The sequence below is a fragment of the Tyto alba genome, unplaced genomic scaffold, assembly GCF_018691265.1.
Source record: "Tyto alba isolate M040663 unplaced genomic scaffold, T.alba_DEE_v4.0 Super-Scaffold_2, whole genome shotgun sequence".
Taxonomy (NCBI): domain Eukaryota; kingdom Metazoa; phylum Chordata; class Aves; order Strigiformes; family Tytonidae; genus Tyto; species Tyto alba.
In genome coordinates, this window is record NW_024881282.1 from 86,499,888 (window position 1) to 86,527,263 (window position 27,376).

Here is a 27,376-nt window from a genome sequence, read left to right on the forward strand (position 1 = left end):
AAATTTCCTGTAGGCAAAGCGTTCCTCGTGTAACCAACTGCTGTGTCATGCACTGTCCGCTGGGCGGGATCTGGTATATGTAGGGGGCAATATCAGTGGGGTCAGGGAATGGGAGAGAAACCATGGAGCTGCATCGCAGCTGGGGATATGACACTACGATGCCCGAAGCTTGTGATCATCAGTCTAAGTGCAGGTGGATTCGATGGTCCTCCAACCACCATGCTCCTGTGCAAACCGTAGCAACAGCATCAGCAACCAGTGGAGCTGAAAACTTAAGCTTGGGATGGGAGTACATGGGATTTTAATTATCTACAGCTGACCCTCACTTGGGGTGAAAGAACCTCTTCTGCATGTTTGCAGTATCAACACCATATCTCTTGCCCTCTCAATATAATGGAGTCTGATACAGACAGGAAGGATGAATATGTAAGTTAATGGTGTGTGAGCAATTAAAATGCAAAATCATCTGCCTCATGAAATGTCTTTTTCTCTCCTGCTCGTAACAGGACTAGGTATTATACTCAGCTCAAATTGTTCCAGAAAATAGGAGAGAATCACTCTTTGAAAGCAATTAATTTTCCCTGGTTTCCAAAATCCCAGCAGTCTTTCCCTTTGCCTTGCCTCATCTTCCTTTTATTTGTTTTAATGCATACTTTACATTTTAGGGATCAGCAGCAAGAGCAAAATAATCACAGTGGTATTCAAAGAACCATCCCAGCCAGTTCAGAGTGAACACTTACAGGTCCTAAAAATTCTAAACACCTCATTTGGATGATCTCAAACAAAACATCTCTTTTACAGGTCTGGCAGGTGGCAGCTCTACAGGTGCATTGACCTTTTAGGGAAACACCATTTGAGATTCTTCACCAGAACCTTAGACCCACAGAAGGTACCTGAGCGTGGCCTCATGTCTTCTGTGGGTACATCAGGGGTGTGAAGAACATCTCTAGGTCTCCTTGCTATAGGGGTAATCATATTTGTTTGACTGTCAGGAGCGAAGCCCACTCGTCTCACAGGGCTGGTGTGCTCCTGCAGGATGAGAGGATTTCACACTGTCTTCTCCAAAATCCTTGGCACCCACATTTCTGGGGCTTCCTTTCCTTCTTGTTGCTCCTCTCCCAGGTTCTCAGGCCAGTTTACCCCTCCAGATCCGTATGTCCACAACCCCCCCAGCGTCATACCTAATCTTACAGCACAGGTGGAAGCCACAGGACCAGTGGAGCTGAGGTCTCCCAGGGGATGTTTTGGGCAAAACCCACCTCTGACACCCTCAAGCTGTGAAAGGGGTACACGGAGCAGGTACCACCTGGCCTTCTTTCATACAACATCGTGCCCTGAGCTTGGGTCTACCTGGAAGAGAGATGTTTCAAACACCCCTGGTCAAGAATATATTAGGATGGGACGGATGAATGAGGAAAGACTTCCCTGCTGTCTACCCCGCAGCAAAACCCTCCTGCCAGCCACAACAAGGCTCTGCTGCCTTAAAATAAATAAATAAATAAATACATACATAAAAATAATAATAAAGAAGTCATGTTGTCTTAATTATTTCACTCTGTTTGGTAAGCAGTCATGGTTTCCCTGTCTGCAAATGGGGTTTACACGCACCCAGTCCCAAAGCAGGGTCCTTGGCAGGGCCGGACAGGATGCTCACCTCCCAGCCCACACCGAGCCCCCGGGGGTGGGGCCGTTTTGGGCGCGGACACGGGAGGAGGAGGGGAGGGCGGGGGGGGCGGAGAGGGGGTGGTGCCGAGGAGAAGGAGGAGGAGGAGGAGGAGGAGGAGGCGGAGGCGAGGCCAGGCCAGCCCCGGCGGTGGCGGCGGGAGGCCCGGAGCGCGCTTCCCCCGCGGGCCGCGGCGGCGGGGCGGGGGCGGCTGCCGCTGCCACGGGCCGGGCTGAGCCGAGCCCAGCCGAGTCGAGCCGAGCCCAGCCGAGTCGAGCCGAGCCCAGCCGAGCCGAGCCGCATTGGGTGGAGTCCAGCAGAGCCGAGCTGAGCCGGGCTCAAGCCGTGCCCAAGCCAAGCTGAGCCGCGCCGAGCTGAACCGGGCTGCGCGGAGCCGAGCTCAACTGAACCGGGCTGCGCGGAGCCGAGCTCAACTGAACCGGGCTGCGCAGAGCCGAGCTCAACTGAAGCGAGCTGCACCGAGCCGAGCTCAGCTGAACCGGGCTGCGCGGAGCCGAGCTCAACTAACTGAACCGGGCTGCGCGGAGCCGAGCTCAACTAACTGAACCGGGCTGCGCGGAGCCGAGCTCAACTAACTGAACCGGGCTGCGCGGAGCCGAGCTCAACTAACTGAACCGGGCTGCGCGGAGCCGAGCTCAACTAACTGAACCGGGCTGCGCGGAGCCGAGCTCGACTGAACCGGGCTGCGCGGAGCCGAGCTCAACTGAACCGGGCTGCGCGGAGCCGAGCTCAAGTGAAGCGAGCTGCACCGAGCCGAGCTCAGCTGAGCCGGGCTGCTCCGAGCTGAACTGAGCCGAAGCAGGCTGAGCCGAGCTGCGCGGGCGGCAGGTACTGCCCGCGGAGCGGTGCGGGGGATGCGCGGGCAGGGAGTGCCGCTGCCGCGGGATGTGGTGGGGAGCGGGTGAGACCCCCGGGCGCAGGAGGCGCGCAGGGTTGCGCGGTGCGCGCAGGGCAGGCGGGAGGACCGGTGCGCAGCGGGGCAGCAGCAGCAAGAAAGTTTGGGGCACTGTTTGGTGCTTTGCCTTTACCTGGGATGCTGCTCAGGACCCTCTGCTTCAGCTGTCAGTTCTTGCTCTGTTATGGGTTTTTAAAGCTCTCGACATTGAGCCAAAGATTTTTTTTTTTATTATTATTTTATTTTTTTTTACCTTAAATAAGAGTTTAAATAACTTTCAGGTTTACACCTCATGTCTTTTGCGTGTGTTTGTGGTTTCATAATCACATTTTCCTGCCTTTAAAAAAAGTGTTGTTTTCTCCCATGTACCTTCATGCAATACAAAGAAGAGGAGAAAATGAGAAAAACAATGAAACCCAACTATAATTAAAGTGTTATTCAACACCGTAAACAAACTGGGGAAAATATAGAAGGAAAATACTTTCCCCTGCTAGGTTCTGTGATGTTTTGTAGGTGTTTCTTGGTTACAGCAGTATGTAATGAGACAGACAGATAGAAGCCTAGTTTTAGGGGGGAAATTGTATCTCAGTGCCTGGGTATATCATTTTTGGATCGAGTTTGAAATATTCTACAGACCAGCGCTGCGATAAGTTTGAAAGCAAATTTGAGCGGTAAAGAGAAATGAACTGTCTCCATCCCTCCTCCTCTGCGCAGTGTTGTGAGCTGCATTTCCTCTCGAAGGAGGGGACTCAAAAACCCAGCCTGGCTGCTCGGTCTTGAGACCTGGGCTCTGTCCCCTGCATGCACATCGAATGCTAATGAAGTTAAACTCTTGGGTGTAATCGGATCCTTTTTAATTGTAATTACAATGCAACTAACTAACTTCTTGGCTGTACTTTTCTCTAATCTCCAGTAGTGTGATACTTCGCAGGGGTGGAAAGCTTTTTAAGGGCTCTAAATTTCCACTCATGAAACAACAGTAGCAAAGAAAATTACTTTGGCAGCTGAAAGCCACTCAATTGAGTCATGTTAATAGCAGATTATTTAGTAGGGTTACTAGGGCAGGAAGAGATAAAGTTTCACTGAATTTGCTATTACAAAAAAAAAAAAAAAAAAAGCAGGAGGGGAAGGAGAAGCAGAATTATTTGTGGTGAATAGGGCAATGTTCTGACTTTTGTATTTTTGAACAGTCAAATCCTTGAGGTCCTGGACCTCAAAAAATATTTATTTTTTTCTCCCTCTTTTTGATTGAAGGAAGGACTCCATGTCCCACTTGAGGCCGCCAGGCATCTTTGAGTTTCTGGGGAATATGCTTTAGCAGCCAAGTTGAGGGACCAGCCAGGAGCACCTTGCTCCAGGGAAGCTCCTGTCCCACCTAGCTGCTTTCAGCTGGAAGCACCCGATGGCCTCCTAACACAACTGCTCTCCTGGAGCTCACCGACCCGCCGAGCTGCCCTTGGCTGAATGCCTGACAGTAGAGTTGAATCTGGATCTCAGTGTGGGGTCTGGGTTGTTGCCTCTGTCTCTTTTTTTTTGTGTCTAGGCTGGGCATGAGACTTTGATATCCCCCAGCCATCACTTGCCAAAGCTCCCTGAGCCGTACTGAACCCCTCATTTTCCTCGCACAACTACTTGGCCAAACCCTATGAGGACACAAGATGAATGAAGCATGCTCAGCCTGTGCAGAGGTTTCTGACTTGAAAGCCTCCCTGCTTTAAGATGATGCCACAGCTGCACTGGCATAGGCAATGCAGAGTTTAGGTAGACTTTCTCCCCACTTCTAGGTGTCCTTTGGGATTTTTTTCAAAGCCCTAAGAAAGATTCACATCGCCCTCCTGAACCTCCATCCTGCACCTCAGTAGCCGCCCTGTGCCTAGGCTGTTTGTGTAATCACGCTGCTACAATGAGTAAAACGTTTTATTTTTTTTCACACCAAGGAGAGCTACAAGCAGAGAGTTGTTACACTGACAGGGTGGAGCTGAGTATTATTTTTTTTTTCTGCCTCAGTTGTGTTTCCTTTCAAAGAAAGTCACTCAGTTGACTCTCAGCACTTCTCACGGATGCAGCGTGTGCCTCACCATCACGTCAGAGGTGGAGGGTCTCAAAGAAAGGCTTAGAGGGAGAGATGAGGAAGGAGGGCTGGAGGGAAGGAGAGCCTCAGAAGCTTAGCTTCCCAGCATGACACACTTTTTTATTTGTCTTCCTTGAGATCTTTTCCGGGTTAGTCTCTATATCCTCCCACTTTGTTCTGAAGAAGGCCATATGGTGAATATAACTTCTGAGGGCAATTTTTTTGTTTTCTTCTCTTATTGCCTGGGTTTAAGTGCAAAGAGCTCTGCAACAGCCTAGGAAGGAGGTGAAGTACTAACCACCTCCCAGGGCTTTGTCAGGAGGGCTGCTCTATAGGAGCTGCTCTTGGCTTTTTACATATATCTTTGTGGATTTATGTTAAAACACTTAGCCGCAAATTATGCTGTTGCTTCCTATTTTGCTGAAGCCAGGATTTGTGTAAGCAGAGTGCTGTTCTTTGCCTAAGTTTCAAAAAAGGGATTCATGAAATAGAAAAGGCAGAGAAAGTCAATACAGTAGTATGAACATCCCAAACCTCTATGTGTGAAATTATCTATAGGACTAACCAGAGCCTTGATCCTGTAATCACAGGTACCTACAGCTTAGTGTGGATGCACAGCTGCGTCGCAGGTTTACTCACATGCTGTCTGCCTGTTCTCCCATAGAAATGTTCACAGATCATGATTGTCATCAAACAGTAGTCTCTGTTAGCCTGCAAGCTCACCATGACAGTTTGTTTCCATTCTGTGGTGGTGTCCTCTGTTTGCCTGCACTTGCATCTTAACCAGAGCATCTGACTCCTGGCTGTAGGCTTGACTGGAAGGAAAACCTTGGCAAAGGCAGCGTAAACTGCAAACCCTTCTCTGTAGCCAATTGCAAAGTGCTTTTTGTATTGTCGCTTGTTTGTGTTAATTTTGTGATTTATCAGGCCTGTTGGAGATTTTTTAATTTGTCACCACCAGCCAGATCACATCCAGCAGTAGAGATAACATTTATTAAATCTGATGATGTGTGTGGAACAAACCCAGATTGTTTTTCAAATTATGCACAGCTGTTTTAGCAACAGATAATTCCCCTGATTTGTATCATACCTTGTAGCAACACCATTGCTTTGTAGCAGCTTGCTGAGGTAGAATTGTACCATCCCATTTTGGGATATTTTTAGTTCCACCTGTGTGTAAGAATATTTTCCTGCCTTTGCTCATTTCGGGCAGAAATGCTGAATGAAGTGTACGGTTGTATAGGATGTACCCAGGGTGGGATGAAAAGGAAATGGTGCAGCTTTCACATAACTGTACCTTGTCTCTCCTACCGCGGTGTCATGTCTGTGGTGCGGATGTAAGGTTCAGTTATCTCTCAGGTGAATTTCTTGATATTTATCTGAGATGTAAAGAGCCCTGAGAATTACAGATGATAAGCTCTACATAACTTTAGTCTGTTTTTTGTGAATGGCCATTTCCACATCACGTTTGACCTGTTTTGGTCTGGATTGCTTCTCAGTAATCAGTTGCCTTGATTATTATGTCTTCTAATTTGCTTGGCATTCATTCATTCAGAAGTGTATCCCCTTTTCCTTATCATTGCCAAGTACAAATATCCCACTTATCTCCAGAAGATACAAGACAGTCAGAGCATATGCATAGGAAATACCAACCCTGAAAGACAAAAAAAATGTCCAGTGGATAAACAAGTGAAAACAGGGACTTTATGAATCTTGTGGCCATCTGCATATCGTACTCAGTCTGATTCTATTACTCCTGTGACTTCTGTTACGTCAATTGAACTTGCCATTTCATCGGGGAAGTGGAGTCTTAACGCTGAGATCATTTAGGGCATCCTCACCCTGCCAGGTCAACGGGTACAGCTCATGATGTGAGTGCTTTGTGCCGTGTCCTCTGCAATGCTTTTCCTGCATGGGCAAGTCTTTTAACCTACAGGTGTTTGGCAGGTGCTCTGTCACTAAGCTGTCAAGGACCTGACCTGCATGTCAGTCAGGACTGACTATAAAACAGGGATAAAACCTCCATGCTTTGCATAAAGATAATGGAGAAAGTGGCTCTGAACTGTCTGGGAGGTGCTTGCAGACAAAAAGAGGCATCTCAGTCAGCAGAACAGTGTGAAAAACCTCAGGGTATCCACAAACCAGGCCATGAACTTCACTGAGCAGTGCCACTGGGGCTGTGTGTAGACTTCAAATGAAACAGAGCAGAAAAGATCATTCTGCCCCATTTTGTCGCCCAGGGTCAGGGTACTCTTGCCCTTCCTTCAGGAGATGTTGCCACTTCTCCAGGAGCAGAAAAGACTCTTTATGGAGAAACTGTATCTTTCACAGCATAATTTTTTTATTTGCATCTCATCAGTAAGGCCTGATGAATACCTGAGTTTAGAAAAATTTAAAAACCCTGAATCTGATTACAAACTAGAAAAACAGAAAAATATGTCTTTTTTTTTTATTATTTTCCATGAGAAATACATATTAGTTCACAGAAATATTGCTGCATTGAAATCATCTCCTAGCATAGACAAGGCACCTACAATGATGAAAAATTCAGACAGTTTTCATCCAGGGTTGCCAGACCATGAACAGTTAAAGGGAAGAATTAGATGTGACATGAGAGAGAGGCAGAGAGAGGTGCCTATATAAGATGGTTGGAACATATTCCATGATATGTAAAGGAATTAAAAAGTGGTAATAAAAACTTTTCTATACTTAGTATGTTATAATTATCAGAAAACATGACAGTAAGAGAACTGTCTCCATAATTAATGACTGCCCTGACCAGGAGCTGAGGATGAAATAGTGCATGAACGCATTAAAAAAGTTGATCCTAAGGAGTTTACAAGGTACATAAGAATGAATTATATCAAAGGTAGCAAAAGCATTGTACTTATAGAAGTAAAAATAGTGAAATGAAGAAGTCTTGCAACCTTGTGTGTTGAAAGATCACATCTCTTCATGGACATAGTGACATGCTCCCAGGTAAGGTGTTAGAAGAGCCAGGTCTAAGTTGGAAGCTTCAGGGTTACAGATTCAGTTGATTTTAGAGGACAAGAGAAATAAAGGTGGTTTCCTTTCCAAAACACAGAAAATGTTCAGGGCTTTTTAGTTCTTTAGTGGAAATATTTTGGTCCACAGAAAAAAATGTTTTGATTCTGAATGCCGTTGTTCTTTGTCATAGGAACTTAGAGATGGCATGCACTTTTCCATTCAGTTGATTTCCTGGAGCTTCCAAGATGCACCATGACCTCTTGATGTGGTACAGAAAGTTGTTGGCTCCATCCTCAGTGTCCCTGGCAATAGTATTCATGGAAGATGTGGTCCTGTGGATAAACCTGGTTGACAGAAAGCAGAAGGATATGAGGGAACCTTATCTATAGTTTCCATGAGGCATTCTGATAGGTTGGCTGAATCAAAACCTTTCAGACTTTGCACCTCAGTTTCCTAGAGCAAAACCCATAACTTCTCTTCAGATTTTTTGTTGTTGTTGTTGAAAAGGTGGTTCTGTATCAAGTATGTTTGACAGAATATTCTATGGCAACAAAAAACACCAGGTCACCACCTGCTGCTCATGGAGGGCTTTGTCATTTAGCAAGGCAGGAAAACGATGTTTGAAACTGTTTTGAAAAGATTGCTCCAGGCACTGGTGGTAACATGGGAGAAGGTATGAGCATGCCTGCAGCAGTGGATGACTGGGTGGAGGAGGTAGAATAGACCTCAGACTCATCACGACAGCAATCTGGGGCAGGAAAAACCCTGTGTAGACAGACAGCCTGAGAAGAAGGTGCTGGTTACAAGGTGGGTAGAAGATAGGTATATGGCAAGAGGTAGGTGTGGGGCTGAAGGCGGCTAGTACATTTCTTCCTACTGCAGAAGGGTGAAGGTTTAAGCTAGAGATTCACCTGTGTTTAGGTCTAGCACACTGTGCAGAAGTGCTCTTCAGTTTTCTGGAAGCTTTGGCTCTTTCCTGGGCTTCACTAGCATCACTCCTGGGCATGAGGATTCATGCTCACACACCTCGCAAGAACAGCTAAGACAAGAGCATCCTTGTTCTTTGCTTCTTGTAAGAAAGAAAGAGACATCTCCAGAAAATGTGCCTGGGACAGAGTGAGCTGATAAACTCCTGTTAGGTGATGTTTGAGGCACAAGATCTTTCTACCTGTTGCTTCTTCAAGGAAAGGAGGCCTGATAGCCCCAGAACCAGAGTGGATCCACTCAGACTTTGCAATAATGCAAGCATGCCTTTTCCTCAAACTCCCATTTTACGGGCAATATGGACCCACTGTTTACTTTCAAGGCGAAGGTGAGGTCTCTAGTGATTCAGGTGAACTTGGTGAACCCAAATATTCATCTTATGTAGAGCAAACCAAGTCCCAGTCCAAACTAAAGGAATGATACCTGGTAACATTCCCCCAGTGATATTTATTTTCCTTGCTGGGCCATCTGTGGTGTTAAGCAAAGGACTGGGATCTGCTGCCCAGTCTTTCCTGCTGGCCAGGCTGCACAGCTCCACCTGATAACTGGTGTGACCCTCTGGGTGTGCTCCTGAACGCAAGCCTATCCCATTCTTTATTGTGTGTCTGGAGTTAATGGCTGTGCTAATAAAATAACAGGGGGGCTGAGCACTGTGCTGCAGTCAGCAAGACTGTTTAGGTGTCTGCACAGTCCCAGGTCTGGTTGTGGCCTGTTTGAGCAGCACTCTGGCAGGCACACTTTGAGAGATGGCACATAATAGGGGCTGTTCCCTGTAGGCAGGATGGATGAGGACCTTTCAAGGAAGGGAGATATACCTAAGGGATGGCTGTACTTCTGCTCTTGGAACAAGAGGAGTTATCTTGGCCCACTCAATGTGGGACATGTGTGTCCCTGCACTGCTGATCCCAACAGTATTGGCTTCACTTCACAAGACCAAACTGCTTAGTTTGGGTTTAGTGGGACCTTCGTGACCATCACAGGACAGAAAGGAGATATTCCTTCCTAAGGGCACGGGTGTGTAGCCAGAAAGGGGTAAAGGACCTAATGAATTGTCCTTGCATGCTGCATATAGCAAGTTTTGGACCTCAGCAGAGGTGAGAAGAAATGGTTCTCCTTGGAGAGAGAGCATGGACCTACTTCTCACTGCTCTGTCTGTGCCAAGTGTTGGGAACTAAATCACAGCCCTAAAAAGTCATCTATGAGGGCACAGACTCCTCTGTTTCTTACCTTGATAAATACGAGGCATTTGAAAGATCCAGTAACAGTACAGCATACAACTTATAACCCGAACAATAGCTCTAAATCAAACACAGATTCCTCTTCTGTCGTCACTCCTGAATATTTCATTACAGAGCAGACAACCACCCAGGCCAGGAAGGACAATTCCTCCCTCATATGTCATTGCACCACATGTTCTCTGGAGAAGCAAATAAACCCAGTCCATCTCCATAAGCAGAAGGTCTCTGGCAGCACTGTAAATGCCCGCATTTGCTGAGAACATGGATTTAATGTAGCTCATCTCAGGGACACAGGGATCAAGGATGAAAGAGGATGTATTCTCAAAGCAGACTGGCTGTAGGGCTTTGGCTGACTCATTGATTTGTGAAATTATTCTGGTGTTTTGTGGGAGAAGAACCCCTCTAACAAAAGCACTCATAACTTTGGACTGACAGTAAGGTTTTCCTAAGTTTGGTAGGTGTATATTTTTTCCCAATCTGTCCTCATTGATGCAGTAACTCAACACTTTGGACCCAGTTCTGTCCTTTGGACTGAACATGCAGTAGCAGTAACCTCACTGTGAACTAAATGTCTCTGAGAGGTCAAATTTAACCTGCAACTTAAATAAACTATTTGAATATGTGGCCTTAATTTTATTTTTTAATTAAAAAAAAAAAGGGAGAGAGAAATGCTAGTTGCAGCAAGATTATTTGAAAGCACACACATGTAAGGCTGAGGTAACTTGTGTGAAACCTGTAGGCTTGTTGCAGATTTGCCTTGACACAAAATGAAGTACTAATTCAGCTTGGTGTGCTAATGACCCCATGATTTTGTGAAATAGCAGATAACAACCTACAGGGATGTTCAGGGACACCACAAGCAGCAATGGGATGGCTGCCACATTAACAAAGAGGCCAAGCTTTATGGTCATCTATCACTGTAAATCCCTGTGAACCTTGCTTCAGGCTTCTGCAAGTACATTGGGAGCGGAAACTTAACTTCTATTTTGTTTCAAAACTAAACTTGCAAATGATTAATTTTTCACTTGGATTCAAGCCTTTTCTTCTGAGGAGGTTTTTGATGTGGTCATTTGATTTTGCTGTGGAGTTTCTATGTGCTGGTGAGCCTGCTTCTCTTCTAATGTAAATCAACTGTACAAGTCAGGAATAGCTGCAGTGGGGGAAGAATCAGTCTGAGTGAAAGAGGCAGCATTTTGGGCCTGTTATGTTGAGAACAGAAAGAACAGCTGAGGCTTACAGATATTTGTTCTGGCTTGTGAATGGGATTTAAACAGGGTCGTACCCTACTTATCCACGGAAACCAGAGAGACAAATGCTGATGTAGGAGTCACTGCTTTTTGTCTTGAAGGACTGTGTGCATATTGAGAGCTGAATTTACCCAGGTTTTCCCCTCCCACCCTTGCAGTAACACTTGTTATTTATGTTTTGATTTATAACAGTGATGAAATAGTAAAGAACGTGCATCCTCCAGCTTCCGTTTTCAGCTCCTCTGTCCCCTCCTCCCCCTCATACAAGGGGAGGGTATTTGTCAGGGCAACTACAGACATTGCTATTAAAACATGTGAGTAAATTAGATAGAGAAAGTCTCTTGAAAATGACTCTGCTTCTCCCTGTCCCTCTCTCATCAAAACAAAGTTGTTCTTTGTAATGTATTTTCTAATTGGAAAGGATGGTGATTTTACCAAATCTCATCATTAGAAAAAAAGTTATACAGCTTATGTCAGTTTTTCCAGTTCCTAGTTATTAGCACTGTCCTTCTGCCATATTTATGGATCAGATTGAAACACCGTAACAAGTTAAATAAAGTTTTCAGTGGGTTTTGATTCAGAGTCCATTGCACTTAAGCAAAGCCATAGACCATCATTATGTCCTCAGCCTACTTGTCTCTACACTACATGTGTTAGTTCATTTGGGTTTTGCTGCAGACAGACACCCATAAGCTGATCTCTGAATCTGCTTAACTGCTGGCTGGTGAGACTCCATGTCTGGGAGCCGGCCGCTCTCATCTCGGAAACCTAAATGCCAGACAGACATCTCCACCTGAACTAGCTTCCCGGTCTCTGTTGGCTGTGGAGAGAAAGAGGCATTTGAGGTCATCAGGCATTTGACCCATTTTAGTCAGCTACATGGGAATAATGGAAATTGAAAACCCAGCAGGTCTCTTTCTTTCTGTCATTTATGAAGAGAGCCTGGGATGAATACTCCATATGCAGATGTATACGGAGTAAGTAGTAGAATGAATATCTAAAGTTAGGTGTCAGGAATCCCAGCTGTATATTGGTTTGTTCAGGCAAAGAGAGGAGGAAAGGGCACCTCCAGTGTGCCAGGATCAATAGATGGACTTATATCAACATGGGAGAGGTGGCCATAGACTGGTTCCTGGGGGCTATGGGCCCTTTTGGGAAGAGGAACCCAGTAGTAGAAGCATCAACAACTACAGCCCCATCTGCTTACAGACTTCTCTTGCAAATCTCACAGAGGGAAGCCATGGTGGTGGATGAGGAGAGACCAGGGGGTGGCGACATGGTAGACAAGCAGGATGTGGTGTTGTTTGAATGAGCTTTGGACCACAGTAGTGATGTGAGCCTCTGAATTCAATAGTTTTGGGAAATGACATATGTGCTTACTGAAGCCTTAGCAGACACCAATATACCTCTTCATGGTACAGCTCCCATTTACATAGCCCCTCTGAAAAATCGAGTCCTGCAGTTCTGTATTAGACAAAAGCTATGCTATCACCTCAGAAAAAGGCAGCCTCTTCCTTTTGGGAGTGGTGAGGGAGGGGTGGTAACTGATTACAACCTTTGTCATCTCTAGACCAAAGCACTACCTTGATTTCTTTGGTCAATCATTCATTTTCTGGTCATAGTAAAAGGGACCTTATTGATCTAAAATAAACAATCATCAGTTGCATCTTTGCAAATGCTGCTATGGCTGCAACTCATACCATCGTACAGAGGTGACACAACTTTTGAGCTAGCCCCTCTTTGGGATTTTGTGAGTGCACCAGGACTACCTGCACTATTTCACCTGAATATCTGAGTGTGTAACTGAACTTTTCACTGGCTAGTGGTGTGTGCAGGAGGGACAGGCATCTTCCTTGCATGTTATGTTGCTTAGCTGAGCTAGGAGAGTGATAATGAGGTGAACCCTTCAATGTTCCTGGGGATTGTGAGCTGTGGTAGTACCAAGATAGCTAGTGTAGGATGGACTGAACATTTGTTTGCTTTACGTGAGACTCTGTGCTACCTCCTGAGCTCAGGGGACAGCATGAGCTAATTAGTAGGGAAAACATTGCGATCTTTGGGGAGAAGTGAGGCAGATGTTGTCTGCATGGTCATGACTTAGTTCTTCACACAGTGTGAAGCTGAACCCAGAAAGGTTTGCTTAAGCAGCCAGGAGGTGGTATAAAAACAAAAAACAACAACAAAACAAAAACAACCCAAAAAATGGATCTTCAGCACTTTGGGCTAATAAGAATTTTGGCTGTGTTTTGTATTTCATTCTTCCACCCACTCTGTGTCCTATATCCCCCCATTCAGGGAGATAACTAAGGCCAGAAGTGTAGAAAGAAGCTGGTGGACACATAACCTCTCAGAGAGTTGGTGTAAGCTAAATGGCAAGTGGGGTGGAAAGATAGGAAGAGATAGAGATAGAGGGTCTCTCAGGAACCCATCTGAGGCTCTGATGCTGAGAATAGGACACTAAAATGTAAGGACATCAAACACAAAATGGAAGCCTACAGAGGGTAGAAGCAAGTACAGGTAGCCTGGGAAGAATACAGAGAAACTGTCTAAGCAGTCAGGGATCAGGTTAGGAAGGCCAAAGTCCTGATAGAACTAAATATGGCCAGGGATGTTGAGGGCAACAAGAAAAGCTTTTATGAGTACCTTGGTGATAAAAGGAAGACTAGGGAAAATGTTGGTCCTCTCCAGAAAGAAACGGGGGACCTGGTTACCTGGGATATGGAGAAGGCTGAGGTACTCAACGACATTTTTGCCTCAGTCTTCATCAGCAAGTGCTCCAGCCACACTGTTCAAGACGCAGAAGACAAAGGCAGAGACTTGGAGAATATAGAACCACCCACTGTAGGAGAAGATCAGGTTTGAGATCATCTAAGGAATCTGAAGCTGCATCAGTCCGTGGGACCTGATGAGATGCATCTGCGGGTCCTGAGGGAACTGAGTGTGGATGAAGCGGCTAAGCCACTATCCATCATATTTTAGAAGTTGTGGCAGTCCAGTGAAGTTCCCACAGACTGTAAAAGCAGAAACATAACCTCCATTTTTAAAAAGGGAAAATAGGAAGACCTGGGGAACTACAGGCCAGTCAGTCTCACCTCTGTGCCCGGCAAGATCATGGAGCAGATCCTCATGGAAACCATGATAGTGCAGATGGAAAATAAGGAGGTAATTGCTGACAGACAACATGGCTTCACTAAGGGCAAGTCATGACTGACAAATTTAGTGGCCTTCTATGATGGGGCTACATCGTTGGTGGATAAGGGAAGAGCAACTGATGTCATCTACTTGGAATTGTGCAAAGTATTTGACACTGTTCCACACACCATCCTTGTCTCTAAACTGGAGAGACATGGATTTGACAGATGGACCACTTGGTGGATAAGGAATTGGCTGGATGCTCACACTCAAAGAGTTGCAGTCAGTGGCTCGATGTCCACGTGGAGACCAGTGGCAAGTGACGTTCCTCGGGGGTTGGTGTTGGGACTGGTGCTGTTTAACATCTTTGTTGATGACATAGACCATTCGATCAAGTGTGCCCTCAGCGAGTTCACTGGCGACACTGAACTGTGTGGTGCAGTGACGTTCTGGAGGGAAGGGATGCCATCCAGAGGGACCAGGACAGGCTGCAGAAGTGGGCCTGTACAGATCTCATGAAGTTCAACAAGGCCAGGTGCAAGGTCCTGCCCATGGGTTGGGGAAATCCCAAGCACAAATCCAGGCTGGGCGAGGCTGAGAGCAGCCCTGAGGAGAAGGACTTGGGGGTATGAGTGAATGGAAAACTGAATATAAACTGTCAATGTGCGCTCGCAGCCCAGAAAGCCAACCGTGCCCTGGGCTGCATCCAGAGCTGTGTGGCCAGCAGGTCAAGGGAGGGGATTCTCCTCCTCTGCTCTGCTCTGGTGAGACCCCCTCTGCAGTGCTGTGTCTAGCTTAAGCAGGTCCAGAGGAGGCCACGAAGATACTCGGGGGGCTGGAACACCTCCCCAGGAGGACAGGCTGAGAAAGGTGGATTTGTTCAGCCTGGAGAAGAGGAGGATCTGGGGACACCTTAGAGCTGCCTCCCAGTACTTAAAGGGGGCTACAGGAAAGATGGAGAAGGACTCTTTATCAGGCGGTATAGGGATAGGATGAGGGCTAACAGTTTTAAACTGGAAGAGGGCAGATTTAGATAAGATATAAGGAAGAAATTCTTTACTGTGAGGGTGGTGAGGCGCTGGCCCAGGGTGCCCAGAGAAGCTGCGGCTGCCCACTCGCTGGAAGGGTTCAAGGCCAGGTTGTATCGGGCTATGAGCAACCTGTGGAAGGTGGAAGGGGGGGTTGAAACTAGATGATCTTTAAGGTCCCTGCCAACTCAAACCATTCCATGGTTCTATGAAACATGGGATAATCCTGGATCAAAATTGGATTCCTAAAATACATCTCCAAAGTCCTTGGGTCACACAGAAGTAAGGTGTGGATGTCCAAAGTGAATTCTAGTTACAACCTGGGGTGCCTTCATGACAAATTCATCCACATTTTTGAGGAGTATGTAGTAACACCAAGCACAAAAGAATCTTCATTCCTGACAGATGGCTAGACACATATGTCAAGGATGATGTAGACGTAGTCTGTCAGGAGGCAGAGGGATGAGCAAAACGCTCTTTTAGAGCCCAACGTTTCTGTGATTCTGTGCAAATACCTTTAGCAGATTTCCAGATGGAATAGATTAAATACCTCTACTGCTGAAGAAGGTTAACTATAGGCATGAAACTGTACCTGAAGAAGGAAGGATGTTAGTATGTCCCATTATGGTCCTGCCTCTCTCCTTGGAATTTTTTTTTTTTTATTATTTTTATTAAGGAAAATAAAGTAAAAAATAGATGCAGATGCTGGCACTGACAGGAAGTTCAGTGAAATAATGACCACCCTGGTCTCTAGTTACAAGATGATGAAGTATTTCAGGCAGAGACCACCTGTGTAATTTTTTTAAAAAAATCCCCACACCTAAACATAAAAAAAAATATAACAAGAAGTCTGTGAACCAGTGCCAAAATCTAACAGATATACAGGAACTGCTGGGCTAACGAACAAGAGGCCAAAGGAAAGGAGATATTGTAGCTACGTCTCAGTTAGGATATTTTTATTTCCCTTGATACATTGAAAAGCTCTTTGAAAACATTGTGTGCAGCATTTGAAAAACTGAGTGCTGTTGCTTCAAGTGTGTCCTGTTTCTCATAAGGCAACTAAAACCTGAAAAGAGAAGTCCATATTAAAAATTAAAAATAAATACAATGGGGATAATTATTTTGAAAACATTTAATTTGAGTTTGCGTGGCCCAAGTGTTGCAGAAATGCAGTGATGCAGGAATTCAAATTAATCAGAAGGTCTCTAGGAAAATAAGAAAGCAAACCCAACAAGCTGCTTATAATAATCTGAACCGAAAGGGGATAAAGTGCACAAAAAAAGTGAAGATTTACAAAGGAGAGTAGACTGAATGGTTGTGCATGTTTCAGGTGGGACAAGTTAGGGTGCAAATTTGCTTTGTTTCAGGACCACACATGACAAATGTTCGTTATATAGGAGGCAAAAATGGGTTATGATCTAGCTTCAGGGACAGGACTTGGAGGGATTTATTCCTAGTAGAGATTTGGTGAGTCTGCTCTGCTTTGCTTTCCTTTCCAGTTTGCAGAAATAACAAGGGTTTTAGCTTTCAAAATTTTGCCTCTCCAGAGGGAGGTAACTTCACATTGTTTACTGGAAAACAAAAGGCATATCTGAAAGGTTCTTGTTTTGATGAGAGACTTTGGCTCCTTCTATATGAGCAAATTAAGAAGTGTTGAGGCACATCCCTGGGCACTGGACCCTCTTTCCTTTTCTAGAGCAACTTCCAGAGCAGATGGCCCTCAACGTGCAGGACATGTGGGTTCTCCACCCAACTGTATTTCATTGTGTTTTCAAGCTATTGTAACTGTTAGACATGAAGATATCTGCTCCCAGATCAACCACTACAATCTGGGTCCTTTTCACTAGATGTCAGTACATCAGTGGTAGGACTTACATGATTTTGGTCATCTTTGGGGTAGGCGTAATCATAGTGGAGAAATAACAATTCCAGGAGGGGGTTGGCTTAACCTGTTTTAGATGTCTTCTTCAGGATGGGGTAATGCACACCCTACAAGTACTTATGTCTCTTTAGAGGATACAACGGGAGCTGGGGTGATTGGTCATATATGTGTTGCAGTTGTCTGTGTATATTCATGTGATTCCATCCTTAATCTCTTCACCAACAGTGAGGCCATGATTTCCCAGGCCCTTTATCCCAAGCAAAATGCAGTTGCTGCATGCCATCCCCCATGTCATCATTCCTGCTCAGTGCAGGCCCCTGCATCTGTGTCAGGTCAGCCGAATCAGGGGAATGGATGCAGCTGCAAACTCACTTGGCAAGTAAAGAAAAGAAGAAGGGTTGCTTTTACAGAACTCTGTTCCCTGATCCCATCCATACATAGACACCAGACTCCTGGAAGAGGTTGGAAACCTGCAATCTGAGATGGGGTGGAAAGCTGAACCATATCTTTGGACACAGCCTGCATTTAGGTCAGCTTAAAGCAATTGTTATGTGGAGACCTAAGGACAGCAAAGAACAAATTCCCTGTTTTTAAGATTCAGATATACATGTATCTGCTAGAGTGGTTGTAGGTCCCATCCTAGAGTCCGTGAATGTATGCAATGACCACTGGCATTCCCAGCAGCAATTTTCTGTAATTTCCCCAGTGAGATGAATAACAACCCTTTCACGGATGAAAATTTATTCACCTGTGTTAACTCCACTGTAGTAAAATCACTTACAAGATCTGAAAATAGATCTGAGGCTCTGTTCTTATCTTGTGCACAACAAATGCAACGGGAAGAAACCACGTGAACTCATCAGAGTCCAAACAGACGTGTTTGTAGGCTATATATGAGACCAGGTCCTGTTACCAATACACGTGACTTGCTCTAAACACAGCATCACAAGATGGCCCAGAGAATTCTAAAGAGAAATGCCCATTCCTGTGCCTGCCATTGGCCCCAGAAAAGTCTGCAAGTGCCATTTCCACATGACAGAAAAAACGCTTTGCCTTGCCCTTCTGTGTCTGCAACTGATGGGGAAGATTTTGTATGGAGAGCATTACCTATGTTTTGAATTCATGTCTTTCCATGAAGTTTCATAAGGCTATTTAGTTGCATGGAGTCTGGTATTGTACCAGTCCCATCAGAGACTGCTGGTCCTGCCTTTCCTCACCCTCTCCCTCCACTGCCTTTGTGAGGCGCTGCAGGTGGAGTGGCTGACTATGGAGAGAGGGACAATTAAGTGGCTAATCAAATTCCCCTCTTCCTCCCTCTCCTCGGATCCACATTCTTGTAAAAGGAAAGTGTGAGAAATGTCGGGTGTTCTGAAGTTCCTCCTTTATTAACAGGCTGATTTAATCTCCACTGAAATAACAAGTGATAGGGGCACCCAAAATGACAGTCACTCAAGGGAATTATTTAGATCCCTGTTCCCAGCTGTATGGTCTGGGGGATCTGAGGAGTCAGGGGGCAGAGACAGGGACTCTAGCCATTGTTGCTGGTGTTCAGTGTTGCTCTTGAAATTTGCAGGAGGACCCTGAGGTGCGTTGAGTCATGCTCATGTGCAAGTCTCCACCAGCTATATAAACAGGTCTTTGCAGGGTCAGGACCTGACTTTTTGGCTGGGAGGTGCCTTTCAGGGGGTGAAGGAAAGTTCATACCCTTCAGCTATAAATCCTGGTTCCTTTCCTTCTTGGTGATGCTGATCCTCGTATTCTGAACTCATTTTGCATGCACGGTTTTGCCTCAAAAAGGGGGGAGAGGGAAATATTCCCTCTGACTTCTAGAAAATGAGAGTTTGATGACATTAGGAAAAGAGCATCTCAAATCCAGAAATGCTTCCCCTCTCCTCTCAGTTGGCCCCCATTCAGTAAATTGCCTTCTTTACTTCATCATGCATGCATCCATTTTCATTCAGTGAAACACAAAACCATAAATCCCTGTAAAGGCAGCTGTCCTCAATGCAGTTCTTCACTGACTAGGAGCAGGAGCTCATTTCTTCCTCTCTCCTTAACTACAGTTGATTAAGGATATTAGTGAGTTTATTACTTCCTAATATCATCTGGGAATGATTTCCATATGTTGCATTATTCTCCGGATTGGGCAAATCTCCCCTGTGCCAGCAAAGCAGGGTGCAGTATTGCTGAATACCAATTACACTGTATTTAGAGTTTTATTGGAGGAGAGGTTGTAGGTGGCCCATTATAGAAAGATGTATTTCATCTTAGTTTTCAGATACCTTGTAGTATTCTTTCCGCTGGGAAATTAAGCAGACGCTCTCCATATCCATTTCAGCTGCTTCTAGTGTTAAATTATACTGCTGCTATTACAGTGAGATGTTGCTGCAGCTGAGTTGTGTTGTTTCCTAATTGTTTATGGCTGTGGATGTAAGCCAAGTAACAGTCCTGTAGTGGCAAATGCTGGAGATATGACCTGGAAAACAGATGTTTGGGCCAAAGCCAAGGTGGTTTCAGGAAAGACAGTGAGAGAGAAGCAGGAAACCAGTTACCTGTCTGATTTATTGGACAGGGTGAAGAAATTCACCCCAGTGCAGGGTGCTCACATGAGGCTGGTACAAGAGTAAACTCTGATTTTAGCTAGCTTTTAGCCAGGCTTTGCAAGGCTTACGTGGGCAGCCATTGACTTGCTAGTGCTAACACTAGGTGTGCCAAACCTACATGCTTTGCAGCAGGGTAGAAAATTCTGGCCTGTTTGCTGGTGGCTGTAGAACATCTTACGCCATAGACTGGTTTATGTGAAGTCCCAGCACAAGTCCTTTAGATCTGATACAATGCAGGGGATTTTTTAAATTTAATGGTTTGAGGAATCTGACGAAAACCAGACCTCTACAGTGGAGGTGCCCTGTATGAACAGATCATCCCCAGGCATTCCCCTTTGTTCTCAAAGGTGAGAAACAGGCTCATCACATGCTAATGGAGGGGTCTAAAATGGGTCTGTCTCATGATCTGAGAGTGCCAGTTTCTCTCTGTTCCTCTCTCAGGATCCCAGGTAACTGCTTCACATGGAGACACAGATGCTGTAGACATCTAGGATTATGCAAGATCTGTTCCACTCATGTTTTCACAGAATCACAGGCTGGTTGAGCTTGGAAGGGACATCTGGAGTCATCTTGTCCAACTCTCCTGCTCAAGCAGGGCCACCTGGAGCCAGTTGCCCAGGACCATGTCCAGAAGGCTTTTGAATATCTCCAAGGATAGAGACTCCACAACCTTTCTGGGAAACCTGTTCATGAAGTGCTTGATTGCACAGAGCCAAAATGAAGTATTGCACTGGAGGGAAGGGAGGGGTGTCCAGCATTTAAGACTAAGAAAAGTTTTAAATATCACTGTTTAGGGAGCAGATCCACAAATCTGAACAGGTATCTTGTAGCACATCCAACCAGTGATTTTTGGAGCAGTGATGTGAGTATTTAGCATGACAAGATGCTTTCACTGTTCTGTGTTGTAACTACGTTGATTTCATTGAAATGTGATGAATGCCAGGCTTAAACTTTTAGCTCTAATTTTGTTTCTTTAGTACTCAAACCAAGAGAGTTACTACATTTTAGTGCTGAGGAGTCATCAAAAAATCCTTTGGCTTCCTTTAGCAACACTCATGTTCTTAGATGCCTAACATGTTGACTAATAATTCTGGCTAGTACTCTGAGTTTTTAAAGGTGAATTTTGACAGTCCTGGTAAGGCAGTGCTTAATAGCCCTCCCTGCAATTCCTTCTGCTTCTGTCAGAAAAAATAGGTTCTTAATTCCAAAGGTATGGGGATTTGGAAGAGGATACACAATCTTCTCTTGCCCAGCAGTCATGAGAAGTATTAAAGGAGCATGGTAAGGGCAAAGATACATCTCTGTTCACATAAAGAGGCATGATGCAGATGTTTTGGCTGTTGGCCTTAGTCTTTGGCACTTGTTAGCTTTCCACACTGATGCTACATTGCACAGACAGAACATTCAACTACTTGGATTTCCCTTCTGCTGCCAGACACCCTTTGATTTGTTTTTCCTTTTGTCTTTAGACTAAGTAGGCTTCTTATTTTCTGAAACAAATGAATTGGTTAAATAATTGCATCAAACAGAAGGGGTAGGTAGATATACACATATATTTCCTCCTGTTAGAGATTTTTTTAATTTTTTTTTCCCATTTTTTTAAATTTTTTTTCAATTTGATCGGATTTCTATGCTTCTGTCAGTCCAGGCAGAAATTTTAGCCTTTTTGTGCTATGGACGACTCATAAAACATTCACTGTACTATTGTGCAGTCCTATAATTGCCCCTCCTTACAGAGCTACCTATGCTTGAATGTCTAAATGCAAGTGACTTTCCAGAGCAAGTTCATCAGACATTTGGCTAATGTGTTTCTGAAACACCCTTCAGAGAGATGCTGCGCTCATCCAGAGAACAGGATTGTCCTAATATCCTGCATCCAGCCCCAGGTGGTGCTTTGCTTTTCCCACTAGCTTTAGTAAAATTGCAAAAGTGCTAATGTTTTCCCAGTTGAGGACAATGCCACATGCAGAGGTCCTTGGACCTTCAAAGGAGGTCTGATAGCTGCTGGTGGCCCATGATCAGTGCATTCCTAGGGATACACAGTAGACATGAGTCATAGGAATATTTTCTTCCTTTCTGTCCTATCCTGTCTTCCCCAGAAACCTGATGGTCTTCTTCTCTTTTAAGCACAGTATCCAAGAGGGTTTATGAGTCTTTGCTGTTTTGCTGAAAACTCAGGCTGTTTGTTAACTAACCCATGCAGGAGCTCAAATGGGAAGGAGAGCTATGATGTCCATTGTATAGATTGGCCTTGTGTAGGGTAACAAATTTAGACAAACCTCATCAGAAGCCTCCCCTGCTGAAATTTCTATCAGAGAATAGCTGCTGTTGGCTTCAAGGGCCATCTGTTTGCCAAAGTATCAGAAGGTGTTTCAGTGTGAGTGCTCAGTACTTGGGAATATTCAGGCCAGAATAGTTGGTGTTTCAGTCCCAGTACTAACTGTGGATGTTTGTCTTTATTTTATAAAACAGGAAGAAGGAGAAGATCTCACCATATCCAGGACACAAACAAAACAAGAACCTGCTGCGACCTGGCCATGCACTAACAGTTGTTTTGAGTTTTACAGTCGCCCTAGACTTTTGCACAGGGGGCTGATGGAAACTCATCGCTCCACACTGCTGGGTAAGAGAGAAGATACTCAAGCAAAAGGCTACGTCTTGGTTTCTCAAGTTTTCCTCTTTCCTTGATGGTCTTGCCTCCTGTCTCCTTGAACAGAGAGTCCAAGTTTTAAAGTCAGCCCAGCCAGAGGAGCAGTTATCCTCATTCTTTCCGTTGAGAAAATCCTTTCCATGTTGTCCACAAGTGTAATGAAAAGAGAAGCCCCTCTTGACAGAGACTGAACTTGTCTGTCAGGAAAATACTATTTACAGGTAAGAAAATGCCATTGCCAGCAAATAATCTAGATCTTCTTCTCTGTGAGGCTAGAGAAGCTGCCCTTGGTATAGAGCACTTTGTGTGTAAAAAGGAGAAGAGACTTCGTCTGCATCCTACACCATAAGTCATTCAACTTTTTGCTCTTGTAGTTGAACAATATATTGTTATCAATATATTTGACAGGTAACAGCTGGTGATAGGACTCATGTCTTTTAACTTTGATGGTCCAAGACATAGACATCTGCAGCTGAGTTCAAAGTTCCTCCTGCTCCACATTGACTAGAAGGGGAGCCAGGAATGACAAGCTCAGAAGCTGACACAAAAGTTGGGTGGTAAATCCCAGTCCTTGGACCCAGATGGCACAATGATGAGCGCCAGCTACAGCAGTAAATGTTTCCTGGTTTCACTAAATCTTCTTTCTGGAAGCTCTGAAAGAGCCTATAGAGAAGACCAACCCAAAGGCTTTGTTGTGTTTCCTGGCGTCTTGATTTTATGTTTCTGTTTTCAGCTGCTTAAAATTATCCTGAGATCCACTTTTTTTTTTTTTTTTCTCCACTTTCTACACAGTGTGGTTCATATGAGCTGAATTTTCTCTTTATAGCTTCATTTATGAATATGGGTCAGCACCCAGGCAGTTGAATGCCCGAGATCATTTTCATGCTATATATAAATAGTCCGCAGCTATTTCACAGTTTCATGTTCAGCTTGCAGGCTTCCAACAGCCTTATATTCCCGAAACTCTTCCTAGTCTCCTAACATTTGGGTTCTTGAACGCGTGACTCAACATAAATTACAGCAGAGGTTATCCCAGCCAAGAAAGTCCCAATTTGGCATCTGCATATTGTCATCCTTGTTCCTGACGGCTGGCGTCTAGTCACTAGTGCTCAAAGCTGCTGTTGTGGGTCTTCCCAGCCCTGCGATGAGTTCAGCTACATGGTTAAGCTGACAGCTGACTTATGCTACCTTACGCACGTTAAGTGGCACTCGGTCAGTCCATCATCTTGCTCGACAGTGGAGGAAGTTAGAGAGTGTCCAGTTGGATGGATAACTAACGGCCAGCGTACCGCTGTCTGACCAAGATAAGAGTCTGGTTAAAACCAAGGGAATTTTTAGACTCTTCCCAAATATTGCCTGTCTTTTGTTTGACACAGGACTTGTCATGTCTCCTTTTCTGCGTATTGGTTTATCCAACTATGACAGTGGCCCTTACCTGCCATCCCAGGGAGAAGTGATTAACCCTTACTGTGCTGTGATGGTTAAAGAAGCCGTGGAGTCAGGTAAGTGGGGAGGTGTTAAATATGCATGTAAGCTTTTATAAGACATTTGTGTGCCTTAACTGTGTCATTTCTGGTGTGTAGGAATTAGTAAATCTTTATAAGGGTTTGTGAAGAACTTTTTGTGTCTCAGCACAGCACAACTTTGGGTTTGCCATAGCCTGCAAAGCAATCTGATTTTAAGATGATGCCCAGCAAATCTATGTCTTCAATTTGAGGTTATTATCGACTGAACTACATGTCCCAGCACGTGGCAGAGCAGAGGAGCTGAGCTGTATTCGGTTTCACTTTTCTATAAGCAGTTGTGGGTTTGTCAGTTGGACTCCAGACAGATGAAATCTGGATGTCCTAGAAATATTGTGGGAGGTCTAGCTTTGTTTATCACATTTTTCTGGGGGAACTGACAGGTACAGCAACTTCCATCATTTAAAAAGAACTAGCTCTCAAACAGCCTCAGTCCTTGCAGAGAGAGTTAATTTATCTGCATAATTGCTGTACAATGTAATATGCTTGAAAGTGAAACCTCCTGCTAAGCTGTTTTCTCTGTCTGGATATATGGATTGTTGCACAATTTTCCTGATCGTACAACACTGATGAATCCTCACTGGGAAAACATTTCTTATATGCCTTGTGCATGAAAACAGTCCCAGTGAGAAGATGAAAAGTTCTTCAGTTATGCTTTTTAAGAATCATGAAGATCAAGACCTTCAGTGTTAGGGAATTACTCATACTGGCTGTTATTTGTATTAAATTTTTGCTAAATTCCTATCTTGTCTGTTATGGGTCTTTAAAAAATTAAATCAACTCAAAAATCCTTTTTTATACCTTGAGAATTCCCATGACTGTAATCTCCAGAGGATATTAAAGTAGTTTCAAAAAAGAAATTTTAGAATTTTAAAATAATTCGGTATTTCTCTAGGGGTATTGTTTGTTTGTTTGTTTATTTGGTTGGTTGTTTGTATATTTGTTTGGTTGTTTGTTTTAAGAGTCAGCATTTATCACACTGAACTTTAGCTTGGCTTAAATTATACTTTAAATTATTCTAGAAGATGTGGTGACTGGTAAATTCAAAAGGAAAGAAAATGCTGCATGACACGATATCTCTAAGATCTCACTTTTTACTGAAAATATGTCCTATTTTAGCTCTGTGCAGGGCTTGGCTGTTTGCTTTAATGAGGCCTTTGAAAGCCATAACTCACATTGAAGTCCCTGTCAGTTCAAAAGTGAATAAAATCAGTTTGTTCCAAGCAGACATATATTTGTCTTACACAGAGCTGAGAGTATTTTCTGGCATCTAACACAAATGTACTTACTAAGGGATATAATTTTTGTGCTCCTTTATATATAATAATAATACCTCTATTAACAAGAAATAAAAAAGTGTATTTGGGGGAACTTTCCTCCATTAGTGAGGATTGAATATTGGAAAAATGACATCCTTCTATTAGAAGATATGTTTGCTGGGGTGTAATTGCACTCATCTAGCTGTTGCTCAGAGCATGGTGGGGCAGCCAGAAGGACTTCTCATCGTTCAGTGATGGCAGCAGGAACCTCCTGAGATTGATTCACCTCAGACTCCCTTCTTAGGGTGGGTTGAACCACCCTTGGGAAGTGTTAATCTGCTGCTGGTGGAATGTCTAAATGTGAGAATGACTAACCTTGCCTTAAGGTGACTAAACCAAGATGAGGCCACGGTGGGATCCACCCATTCCAGTCTTCTGCAAGGATAATGACACCTGAGCAAGTCAACTACTATTGCATTACAGCTCAGGGGAATAAACAAGGATTTCCGTGGTTGGAGACATCTGTAATAGGTTTGATGAATCACACCCTAGAAAAAGCCAGTGCTCGCCACTGACTCCAAGGGCAGTTTATACAGTCCACTCAGAGGGACACGTCTGACGTTCAGTGAGATAAGCCCAACTCTAAATGTCAGAAATGCTCTCAGCATGACTATCCCGAGGAGCTGTCATGCTCAAACAGGCTTAGAGAAGGCAAAAGGCAATGAAGGTCTCAGGACAAACATTAGCTGAGTATATCTGAAATAGCTGCATCCCTGCTTTGTGATTTTACTGATCATAGTTTGCTCTCCATCTCCCGGGTTTCACAAAGCACTTGCTACTCGGTGGTAATGGGATTCAAAAATACTTTATACTGGTGCCCTGATGTGCAAATTTTGGCTAAAGTGGCATGTCCAAGGAGCAGGATTGGATCATCTGCACAGCTGGTAAGAGACACAAACAATCCTGACTCCCAGCCTTGTGCTCTGACACACGACCATTAAGATTTCTTCAGGGCAAATGATTGCTATATAGTGGTGAGTGCAGGGCAGGACGTGTGCGTAAACCCAGAGCTGAATCCAGGATAGATCTAGTCCCAAATCCCTGCAAGCTCTGTGCTAGAACTCTGTGCTAGTTTGGTAGATGACTCTGCTCTGACTTTTGCAATATCTTATTATGGATCAGATATATACCATGTGTAGCATTAGCAAAGCATGAGGAAATCTGTGGGATTTGTTCATTTGGGTTTTTTTGCAAACAGAGGAGTGGTAGATGATAAATGTGTTTGATTCCCAAAAAAAGGAATTTCAAGTCTGACTTTGGGTTCATGCCAAAGGCTGTTCCTTGTCAACCAGCTGTGATGAATAGTTCATTGGGATAGAGGTCCCCAGGGGTCTGTAAGTAATCATATCATCTGTGGACACAGGAGTGTCACAACAAAGCCACGTTAAAAAATTTCAGGAAAGCTCAGGAAAGATCTTGGGCATCCTCTTTGCTTTTTCCACTTGTTCAATTTGTAAAACAGATCCTGATATTTTATGATATAGTCTTTAAAAAAAAAAAAAAACAAAAAAAAAAAGCCAAACAAAGCAACAAAAAAAAAAAAAAAAAAGAAAACAAACACCTCCATGTAGTTAGAAGTGTAGTAGACATTTGTTGCTGATGAAAAACCATTTCAGAGATCACAGGCACCTCTGAGGTATAAAAAAATCTGCCCTTTAAAAATGGCTTCTGCCTTCACAAGCCACCTGGCCCAGTGCCATTATACCACCTGTCTCGGTGACATTTGCTTCATAAAAAATCCTGCTCCATGTTTGAACTCAGCAAGCCTCCAGAAAAAGCGCCCCCAGCTACAGTGGAAGCTGCTGCCCGGGAAAGACAGATGCTGTTTTATTTTTCAGGAACCCAGTTAGATTAATCCCTGGAAGAATTCCACAGACGTCAGCGGGGATGCACCGGGGATGACTGTCTGATCTCATATATTGGCCAGTTCATTCACATTCCAGGGTTTGTTTATTTAAGCCGTATATTTTGGAGTGCAATGCAAACAAAAGCACTTGTTTTGTAAGTGCTGTGTTTCACGTCCATGGGGTTTCACTGATGTAGCAAAGAAATAACGGTCCTTACTGAGATCTCTCTTCTCTCTGATGATGGGAAGTTTATGTCTCTTTTTTATGTCTCATTTTATCTGCTTT

The 27,376-nt window shown here is 44.3% G+C and overlaps 1 protein-coding gene across 3 annotated transcripts in view; it reads left to right on the forward strand.

Annotated features, from left to right (window-relative positions):
* The first annotated feature begins 1,834 nt into the window (after positions 1 to 1,834).
* Positions 1,835 to 27,376, forward strand: part of PRKCQ (protein kinase C theta) — a 68,059-nt gene continuing 42,517 nt past the window's right edge. The window contains exons 1-4 of one of the 3 annotated variants that reach the window (XM_042793057.1): positions 1,835 to 2,512; positions 22,225 to 22,375; positions 22,469 to 22,623; positions 23,779 to 23,904. In XM_042793057.1, the coding sequence (XP_042648991.1) occupies positions 23,787 to 23,904 (118 nt within the window). In that variant the 5' untranslated portion in view covers positions 1,835 to 2,512; positions 22,225 to 22,375; positions 22,469 to 22,623; positions 23,779 to 23,786. Of the gene's footprint in view, positions 2,513 to 22,224; positions 22,624 to 23,778; positions 23,905 to 27,376 lie in introns of those variants that run through there. The other 2 variants (XM_042793058.1, XM_042793060.1) reach the window with 2 other exon arrangements.